General features: G+C 35.1%; 2 protein-coding genes across 21 annotated transcripts in view; both read left to right on the forward strand.

Moving 5' to 3' along the window:
* Positions 1-11,535, forward strand: part of LOC133583004 (protocadherin gamma-C5-like) — a 212,622-nt gene that overhangs the window by 126,205 nt on the left and 74,882 nt on the right. The gene's annotated exons all lie outside the window — the stretch shown is intronic.
* On the forward strand, positions 8,304-11,309 carry LOC133576726 (protocadherin gamma-C5-like). The gene has a single exon (XM_072912432.1). The coding sequence runs from the start codon at positions 8,694-8,696 to the stop codon at positions 11,295-11,297; it is 2,604 nt and encodes an 867-aa protein (XP_072768533.1). The 5' UTR covers positions 8,304-8,693; the 3' UTR covers positions 11,298-11,309.

Here is an 11,535-nt window from a genome sequence, read left to right on the forward strand (position 1 = left end):
GGTAAAATAAACCCACCTACAATCTGATATATGTGATACATCACTAAGCTTTAGAACTTTGTTGTAAAAAATCTCCTTCCACGTCTGTCCCTGACACCCACATTTCAGGCTCTGGAAACACTCTGTGGAAACGCTCCCCAACCACACCACTTGGTGCCTCGTCTGAGCTGCTGTGACTTACATTACCATAGTAACTAATTAGATGACCATAGTAACTAGTATATCATGCAGATTCCAAGTATTGAAAGACTTAGTATAGTTGAAGACTTCCGGCCATTAGAAAACATCACTGCACATCATAATGGCAGCTACACTTTACATCTTAAACATCTAAAACAATTTATTTGGGAATGTCCGGCGGGGCAGATAGAAAAGCTTAAAAGCTGTATATAAAAAAAATTATGTTAAAAAAAATGGATAAATTATGTACATATACACAGTATACATGTCAGGTGATTTGAAAAAATATATATACAAAAAATGGGAGGGAGGGGGGGGGGGGTGTATACACTATGTGCATGACACTATGTACATGTTGTGTGCAAAACAGAATGAGAAAATATATATACACTATAATCACATATAAATAAAATAGAATAGAATATAATAGAAAGTACTTTATTGATCCCTGGGGGAAATTCAGCACCACAGTTCGCTCACAATAGACAAGAAGAAGAATAAATAATATAATATATTATATATATATATATATATATATATATATAGTATAAATAATATAAATATATTCTACATATACTCTACATTTAAGTGCAGTCAAGGAACGAACATATGCAATATGTTGTTATATACCTGTTAACAAAAACGTGTCTTTCATAAATAAATAAATACAAATGATATGTATGAATGAGGCAGATCTCCTCCACTTGCTCAATTGCAAAAGTAGCTCGCCTGCAGGAAAAGTGTTAGGAGGCGTGGGTTGCAGATACAGCAGTCGACCGCCTGTGTGGCGCTGTCCACCCCCGTGGTGCTGAAAGCTTCTGTCTGGCTCTCACGCCTTCCCTCGTCCCTCCCTGCTCGCTGACTGCCTCTCCACATCGCCCTCTGTCGCCCACATTTACGTATAGCACACAGCCCGTGCAAAAGTGATGCTTAGATTATGTTTTTTTTTTATTTCTATTTCCCTTTCCCCTGCCAGGTGTCGTACATAAAACATGTATTTTATTATCATAGTCCTTCATGATGATACAGAATATAAGAGTCATAGTGCGTTTATTATGTACGTGTTGTTATGTTGCTTTCATGTCAGAGAGATATAAAAAGAAATATAAAAAAATATAAATAAAAATATAACAAACACCTCCTTACATTTTCCCAGTGAAAAGCTTTCCTCCTGCCCCTCCCTTTTGGGTTGCTCTACAGACCTCCATCCGGGTATTTTACGTAGGATTCTTTTTTTAAGCCTCATGCAACGAGGACGTGCTGACGTGCCCAGGCTGCACTTCCTTCGTTTGGCCACAGGAAGGCAATGAAGCGCCTTGTGAGCCGCAGAGGTTCTGCGTGTGAGTGCGTGCTGCAGGTGCACGGACATGGGTGCATGATGGACAGATGGATGGTGTGTATTTATAGAGCGATAGATGGATAAATATAAATTATGATTATTCATATGAGTTGTCTTTCAGTGGTTTAATAAGTCCTAATCCATAACAGGCATTGCAATTTAGTCATATTGGACAAACAAAATGCACAAGTAGACTTGTATTTATTTATCTATTTAAATTGTATATGTTTATGTATAATATACGTGCATGTTGAATTTATTTTATTTTATTTTATTTTTTTCGTTTATGGGCCTTTAAATACACTTATTTCAATTGTAATTATATTTGTATACTTACACATACCTACTTGCATATATAAATGTAAAATGGTTTAATACAATCTGATACTTAATAAAGTATCACTTGAGGGTTTGTTGGCCTTTAATTACACATTTGGTTAGTGTTTGTCCATTATCACATTTTGTATGTATACTTGCGCATTTATTTGTAAAATGTTTTATTACAGTCATGTATTCGTGTTGCAAACACAAGTGTTAATTGTTTAATGGCTTTCAAATACACTTTTGCAATTTGCAATTATAATTGTACATATTATAGCCTACTTGCATATTTTATTGAAACATGTTTTTTTTTTTTATACAGTCAAATACTTAATATAGTATATTGGCCTTTGAATACATTAATAATGTATGTGTCCATTGATATTCTATAATGTTTTGTATATATTTTATGTGCATATTTAATTTGTTTTTTTTTAAATAAAATCAAACATTTTATCCAGTACACAGTAAATAAAAGTATTGTTTATGGTCTTTACACATTTGTCAATTGTAATAGCCACTTGCAAACTTAACATTTTTCAAATACCATATTTCATATAAAAAAAAGTATTTGTTTCATGGGCTTTAAATACACTTCTGTCAATTGAATGTTTGTATATATATATATATATATATATATATATATATATATATATATATATATATATATATATATATATATATATATATATATAAATAAAATTATAAATTGTAAAATTGTGTAACACAATCAAATAATCAAATACTTTTTGGCTTTTAAATACGCTTTGGTCAATTAAAATTGTATTATTTATATACATTATATTTGCAAATTTAATTGTAAAATATTGTAATACAATAAAATACTGTATCCGGTATTGTTTTTTGTTTTTTTGTTGTTGGATTGTTGTTTTGTTTTGTTTGTTTTTTTGTGGTATTTATATACGCTTTTGTTGATTGAAATTATTGTTTTTTTGTATAAATTATACTTGCAAATTTAATCGTAAAATATTGTAACACAATCTTTATCCAGTACTGCAAATAAAAGTATTATTTGTTTTTTGGCCTTTGAATACGTTTTTGTCATTTTTTCCCCCCTATAAATTATACTTGTAGATGTAATTGTTAGATATTGTAGTACAATCATATACCTTATCCAGTATTGCAAAAATAAGTATGATTACTTTTGTTTTGTTTTTCCTTTGGGCCTTTACGTACCCCTTTGTCAATTAAAATTGTATTAGTTTTATAAATTATACTTGCAAAATTAATTGTAAAATATTGTTATTGAATCAAATAATTGATCCAGTAATGCAAATAAAACTATTATTTGTTTTTTGGCCTTTAAATGCATTTTTGCCAATGTTTTTTTTCCCTATAAATAATACTGGTAAATTTCATTGTAAGATATTGTAATACAATCATATTCCTTATTTAGTATTACAAATAAAAGTATTATTAGATTTTTTTGGCCTTTATATACGCCTTTGTCAATGTAAATTGTATTACTTTTGTAAATTATACTTGCAAAATTAATTTTTAGATATTGTATTACAATCAAATACTTGATCCATTACTGAAAATAAAAGTTGTACTTGTTTTTGGCCTTTAAATACGTTTTTGTTATTTTTTCCTTTAAAGTATACTTAATTGTAAGATATTGTAGTACAATCATACACCTTATCCAGTATTGCAAAAATAAGTATTATTAGTTTATTTTTGTTTTTTCTTTGGGCCTTTAAGTACCACTTAGTCAATTAAAATTGTATTATTTTTATAAATTATACTTGCAAAATTAATTGTAAAATATTGTTATTGAATCAAATATTTGATCGAGTAATGCAAATAAAATTATCATTTGTTTTTGGCCTTTAAATACGTTTTTGTCAATGTTTTTTTCCTTTAAATTATACTTGTAAATTTAATTGTAAGATATTGTACTACAATCATATACCTTATCCAGTATTACAAATAAAAGTATTATTCGATTTTGTTGGCCTTTATATATATGCTTTTGTGAATTAAAATGGTATTACTTTTATAAATTAAAGTTGCAAAATTAATTTTAAAATATTATAATACAATCAGATACTTGATCCAGTACTGCAAATAAAAGTCGTATTTATTTTTGGCCTTTAAATACGTTTTTGTTATTTTTTCCTATAAAGTATACTTAATTGTAAGATATTGTAGTACAATCATATACCTTATCCAGTACTGCAAAAATAAGTATTATTTGTTTTTAGCCCTTAAATACGTTTTTGTCAATGGTTTTTTTTGTCTATAAATTATACTGGTAAATTTAATTGTAAGATATTGTAATAAATACAATCATATACCTTATCCAGTATTACAAATAAAAGTATTATTCGATTGTTTTGGCTTTTATATATGCCTTTGTCAATGGAAATTGTATTACTTTTGTAAATTATACTTGCAAAATTAATTTTTAAATATTGTAATACAATCAAATACTTGATCCATTACTGCAAATAAAAGTTGTACTTGTTTTTGGCCTTTAATTACGTTTTTGTTATTTTTTCCTATAAAGTATACTTAATTGTAAGATATTGTAGTCCAATCATGTACCTTATACAGTACTGCAAAAATAAGTATTATTAATTTTTGTTTTTTTTCCGTTGGGCCTTTAAGTACCCCTTTGTCAATTAAAATGTTATTATTTTTTATAAATTATACTTGCAAAATTAATTTTAAAATATTGTAATACAATCAAATACTTGATCCATTACTGCAAATAAAAGTCGTATTTGGGTTTGGCCTTTAAATACGTTTTTGTTATTTTTTCCTATAAATTATACTTAATTGTAAGATATTGTAGTACAATCATGTACCTTATCCAGTACTGCAAAAATAAGTATTATTAATTTTTGTTTTTTTTTCTTTGGGACTTTAAATACCCTTTTGTCAATTAAAATTTTATTATTTTTTATAAATTATACTTGCAAAATTAATTGTAAAATATTGTAATAGAATCAAATACTTGATCCAGTAATGCAAATAAAAGTATTATTTGTTTTTAGCCCTTAAATACGTTTTTGCCAATGTTTTTTTTTTCTATAAATTATACTGGTAAATTTAATTTTAAAATATTGTAATACAATCATATACCTTATCCAGTATTACAAATAAAAGTATTATTAGATTTTTTTTACCTTTATATACGCCTTTGTCAATGGAAATTGTATTACTTTTATAAATTATACTTGCAAAATTAATTTATACATTTTGTAATACAATCAAATTCTTGATCCAGTACTGCAAATAAAAGTTGTATTTCTTTTTGGCCTTTAAATACGTTGTTGTCATTTCTTTTCCCTTTAAATTATACTTAATTGTAAGATATTGTAGTACAATCACATATTTTACTCAGTATTACAAATACAAGTATTATTAGATTTTTTTGGCCTTTAAATACCCCTTTGTCATTTGAAATTGTATTACTTTTATAAATTATACTTACAAAATTAATTTATACATTTTGTAATACAATCAAATACTTGATCCATTACTGCAAATATAAGTTGTATTTGTTTTCTGCCTTTAAATAAGTTTTGGTCAATTATTTTTTACTATAGATTATACCTAATAGTAAGATATTGTAGTACAATCATGTACCTTATCCAGTATTATAAATAAAAGTATTATTTGATTTTTTTGGCCTTCATACAAAGCCTTTGTCAATTGAAATTGTATTATTTTTATCAATTAAAGTTGCAAAATTAATTTTAAAATATAGCAATACAATCAAATACTTGATTCAGTACTGCAAATAGAAGTTGTTTTTGTTGTTGGCCTTTAAATACGTTGTTGTCATTTTTTTCCCTATAAATTATATTTAATTGTAAGATATTGCAGTACAATCATATACCTTATTCAGTCTTACAATTATTCAATTTTTTTTGGCCTTTAAATACCCCTTTGTCAATTGAAAATTGTATTATTTTTTATAAATGATACTTGCAAAATTAATTGCAAAATATTGTATACTTGATCCATTACTGCAAATAAAAGTTGTGTTTGTTTTCTGCCTTTAAATAAGTTTTGGTCAATTTATTTTTCCCATAGATTATACCTAATAGTAAGATATTATAGTACAATCATACACCTTATCCAGTATTGTAAATAAAAGTATTATTACATTTTTTGGGCCTTTTTTATACGCCTTTGTCAATTGAAATTTGTATCAATTATACTTGCAAAATTAATTTCAGAATATAGCAATACAATCAAATACTTGATCCAGTACTGCAAATAAAAGTTATTTTTGTTTTCTGCCTTTTAAATGCATAAAGCATTGGTATTGTCGCAAGACAATATTGCACTTCAGTGGACTTAATGAGTGTTGTGACATCACTGCCGTCCAGGAGCATTATGATAGGCTGCAAGGTTTCGTCACAGTCCACCAATGAGAGTGAGAGCTGTACAAAGAGATCCAGTCACATCTTAGCTTCATCCTAGCTTGCCTTCACAATGTAGTGTTCGTGGGGAGGACTTTATGCGCACAAAGCATGACTATCTCTTCTATTATTATAGCCCAGGACGCTTTTTTTCTGCGAGGATTACAGACCTCTTCTATGCTTCGGATTAGGTTGATTGGATATTTTACTGAAGAATAATGTGGAAGAAATTACCCGCTTGGCAGTTGCTGTGGTGGTGCCATGGTTTCTCCCTGTTGTGGAGTACAATCCTCGCACAGAGCCGCTACAGCATCCCGGGAGGAGCTGAACCTGGGCTCGGTGGTGGGGAATCTCGCCAAAGATTTTGGTTTGGTCGTATCAGAGCTGCAACGACGTAAGCTGCGGATAACCTCGGAGGCCGGTAAGCAGTATTTCATTGTGGACTTGGGGAAGGGAGACCTGCTGGTGACAAATCGAATAGACAGGAAGGAGCTGTGTGGACAAATGGTGACATGTTTGCTGCCGCTGGAGCTCGTTCTAGACAACACCTTAAAACTGCACAGGGTTGTGTTGTATATTTGACGCTCGTGCCACTCTCCCAGGACAGAGTGACTGTGTAATGAGTGATGAACCAAGAAGACGCCAAGGAGGAATCGTCGAACAAAAAGCTTTATTTGTTTCAGCGAGCCTCAAACTGGAGCTGCAGCTCCAGGAGAAAGAGTATGGGCCGGATCTCTCTTCTGATATCCTCTTGGACAACTGTCCTTAAATACCTTTTACACAAAAACCCCCACTCTTCGTAACTCTAGCCTTGAAGCCGACCAGTCTGGACAAAAGCCCAGCTTGTTGTTTGGCTAGTCAACCGATTCCCTGTGATCGGTTTGAGTCGGGTGACTTCCGACCCCTATCCTCTACTCCTACTTGTGAGGGCTTCCTACCAGATGTTGCTAATGTCTTTACACTTCCTCCTAAAATCCAACTGCTGCTATCCTTTCAGTTCCTCAATGTCCTGGGGACAAGAGCCACCACTCTCTGAACGTGCAGTGATGGACATGTGCACTTTTGACCTTAGATCCAAAGGATTCTGTGACCAAATACAAATACATGCTACTTCACAATCATTGTATACGGTATAATTTACCACAGTTGAAACTGAAATATTGGACAGTAATGATAATACTCCTAGTTTCCTCGCTAAAGAAAAAACATTTAAAAAAAAAATAGATTTTACTAAATGCCTAAAAAAAATAGAATTCTATCCATTTTCTACCCCTTGTCCCTTTTTGGGGTCGCAGGGGGTGCTGAAGCCTATCTCAGCTGCATTCGGGCAGAAGGCGGGGTACACCCTGGACAAGTCGCCACCTCATCACAGGGCCAACACAGATAGACAGACAACATTCACACTCACATTCACACACTAGGGCCAATTTAGTGTTGCCAAGCAACCTATCCCCAGGTGCATGTCTTTGGAAAAAATAGAATTGAATTAAATAATAATCATTATTTTAAATGAGTTCATTCATAAATATAACCCATTGTTAAAACACAGTTGACACACTTTGTGTTGTTTAATGTCGTGGTGGATTTCAGCTCCATTCTCAGGTAGCAGTTTCAGCACCACCTGGGTGGACAGCGACTCTGACCAATGTTCCATTAGTAACCAAAAAACAATGTTAATGGGTGTCAATGGACATTTTTCTATACAAGACATCTAATAAAATCATTGATTAATATTTACAAAAAAAGACTAATTTATTATATGGAGTAGCTATTGATAATATGTTCTAAATTCACTGGCCAAACTATTAAGTACACCTCACAATAAAGGTTGTGTATAACAAGCGTTTTATTTTTTTGCATTGTTTATAATGCTTCATTATTTTTAAATATTACCAAATATATTGTTTGTAGTTTTTAACGGATTACAGCTGCACTGTAAAATATTTCTCATATGCTTTCTTCTTATGTAGCAATAACACATAAGTAAAATATTAGGAATCGCTGTTTTGTATGAATTTGAACAAAAAACACGAAAATAGACAAAACTGATATATTATTTTTTTTCCTTGTAGTGATGTGACTAATGGAAATAGCAAGTGCTTCTAATGTTATGGGTATGAATAACAATGCATTTATTCATTGTATTTACCGTATTATAGAAACAATCTATTAATGTGTCCTATTTGAATATGCTGCTTTAAAGAGAGTGTGGATCAGCAGTGTGTGTGTGCGCGTCCGTGTGTGTGTGTGTGTGTGTAACAGTGCTGCACAGAGTGCCTCTGATTGGCTGAGGGTGAAAGCTGCTGAGCACCAATAGCAGTCAGAGCCGTACAAAGAGATCTTCTCCCTCCCCCCATACTTAGCAACACAACCACAATGCTCAGTGTAGAGAGGAGAGAAGGTACATCAGTCATGTACTGCCAGGATTTCATTTATTTGGACTTATATTTTGGACTATGAACGGATTTTGTTTTCCCTCACCATGTCGCATGTTGGGAATATGGATTTTGTCTTCATGGTCTGTCTTCTTTTGGATTGGAATTGATGCATTTAGAGGATCAAGGATGACAAAGACAATAGGATACAGAGACTGGAGATGGCAGGCTCTTTTGTGGCATCACGTCTTTCTCTTGTGGACTACAGTGGATGCACAGACTCGTTACAGCATCCCAGAGGAGCTCAAACGAGGTTCCGTGGTGGGAAATCTGGCCAAAGATCTGTCTTTGGGACTGTCTGAGATATTTGAGCGCAAGCTGCGCGTCGCCTCTGAGGCTGGTAAGCAGTATTTCAGCGTGGATGCGGGGAAGGGCGAGCTGCTGGTCAATGACAGAATAGACAGAGAGGCTTTATGCGGACAAAGCGCCAGCTGTGTGCTCCCTCTGCAGGTCGTCATCGAGGACCCCTTGCAGCTTTTCCGTGTGGAGGTAGAAATACAGGACATGAATGATAACGCGCCCCAGTTTCCTTCGAGTGACGTCACGCTGGAGATTGCAGAATCTATGTTAGTCGGGGTCCGTTTTCCAGTAGAAAGCGCCGTTGATCCGGACGTGGGCGCTAATTCGCTCAGGTCGTACACTCTCAGCAAAGACGAGTGTTTTAATATTAGACTTAAAGAGGTTGCAGGAGGCAGAAAAGTGCCTGAGCTTGTTTTAGTCAAACCTTTAGATAGAGAGAAAAAGTCAATTCATCAGCTTTTGCTCACAGCTCTAGATGGAGGCAGCCCTGTGAAATCAGGGACATCCCAAATTACCGTCAAAATTCTTGACAATAATGACAATGGTCCAGTCTTTGAGAAAGCATTACAGAAAGTGTCAGTCGCTGAAAACCTAGAAAAAGGTGCAACCATCGCACAGACAAAAGCAACAGACATGGATGATGGCCCAAATGGAGAAATAGAATATTTCTTTGGTGCTCACACACCTGAAAATGTCCTTTCTATATTTACTATTGATAATACGACCGGCACCATACTTTTAAAAGGAATTCTAGATTTTGAGTCCACTTCAAATTACGAAATAGACCTAACTGCTAAAGACAAAGGCAATCCTAGAATGGAGGGTCATTGTACTGTGCATGTCGAAGTTTTAGATGTGAATGACAACGCTCCAGAGATTGTTTTCACTTCTAATTCAAAACCTGTGCGTGAGGACTCTCCTACTGGCACTGTGGTAGCATTACTCAGTGCTAGAGATGATGACACTGGGGACAATGGTAAAGTTACATTACATCTACCCCCAAAATATCCTTTTGCCCTCAAACCATCTTTTTCTAACAATTATGCGCTGGTCACCAGTGGTGCTTTAGACAGAGAGAGAGTGTCTGAGTACAAGATTGAGATAACAGCCACTGATTCAGGATCTCCTCCTCTCTCCAGTAAGAAAATGATATCTGTCAGCATCACTGATGTCAATGACAACCCTCCTGTATTCTCTCAGAGCTCTTATAATGTTTATCTAAAAGAGAACGGAGTAGCAGGTTCTATACTGTACTCGGTGTCTGCATGTGACCTGGATGCTGGCGAAAACGCCAAAGTGTCTTACTCTATCGTGGACTCTAAAGTGCACGACGTGTCCGTGTCGTCTTACGTTTACATGAACTCAGAGAACGGCAGCATCTACAGCATGCACTCCTTTGACTACGAGAAAGTCAAAGTGTTCCACATTCAGGTTCAGGCAAAGGACCAGGGCTCTCCGTCTCTCAGCACCAACGCCACAGTGCATGTTTTCATCCTGGACCAGAACGACAACGCCCCCGCTGTTATTTACCCTTCCCCCCACGCTGCCTCCCACCTGCGGGTGCCCCGCACGGCCAAGGCGGGCCACCTGGTCACCAAGGTGACGGCCGTGGACGCGGACTCGGGCCACAACGCCTGGATCTCGTACAAAGTGTCTGAGGCCACAGACGCCTCTTTGTTCACGGTCAGTGTGTACACAGGGGAGGTGAGGACTAAACGCGCTGTGTCCGAGCACGACGACTCCTCTCAGAGGCTGCTTGTAGAGGTCCAGGACGACGGGGAACCGGTCCAGTCGGCCACCGTCACGCTGTCCATCCTGCTGGAGGACGCTGTGAGCGAGCCCATGTTGGAGCTGAGACACAAGGTGTCCGAGCCCAGTAAGACAAGCGGCACGATCACGCTTTATTTGATCGTGTCTCTGGCCTCGGTGTCCGTGCTGTCTCTGGTGACTTTGCTGGTCTTAGCGGTGAAATGCTTGAGGAGCAGCGGAAGCGACGCTAGTTGCTGCATGAGACGGACACACTGTGATGAGGACAAGAAGCCCAACAGAAACCTGCACATTCAGCTCAACAGTGATGGACCTATCAAGTACGTGGAGGTTCTGGGAGGAGACGTCATGTCTCAGAGTCACTCCTTCAGGTCGTGCATGTCTCCAATGTCAGAGTACAGCGATTTCACTTTGGTGAAGCCCAGCAGCACCACTGACTTTAAGGAGGTCATCAGCGTCCTGGACGCCTCTTTACCTGACAGCACCTGGACCTTTGAGAGCCAGCAGGTGAGTAGAGAATTTCACAGGAAATGGCTAAAATTTGACTACATTTTTTAAACCCAGAAAAAAGACAACTAAACTCTTTCTCCAAGCATTAATGAACACCTAATTTTCTTTTAATTGGAACTTTCAAAATATAGTTAATTTTCATGTTAATTAGCATTTGTTTTTTTGGGAGTACAGTCCATGTTCATTCATTAATGCACTTCATTTTTATAACGCAGTTGACACAATTTATGTTGTGTCATGCAGTGGTTGATTTCAGGTCCATTCTCAGGTAGCAGTTTCAGCTACA

The sequence above is a fragment of the Nerophis lumbriciformis genome, linkage group LG36 (assembly GCF_033978685.3).
Source record: "Nerophis lumbriciformis linkage group LG36, RoL_Nlum_v2.1, whole genome shotgun sequence".
In the NCBI taxonomy this organism is placed as follows: Eukaryota; Metazoa; Chordata; class Actinopteri; order Syngnathiformes; family Syngnathidae; genus Nerophis; species Nerophis lumbriciformis.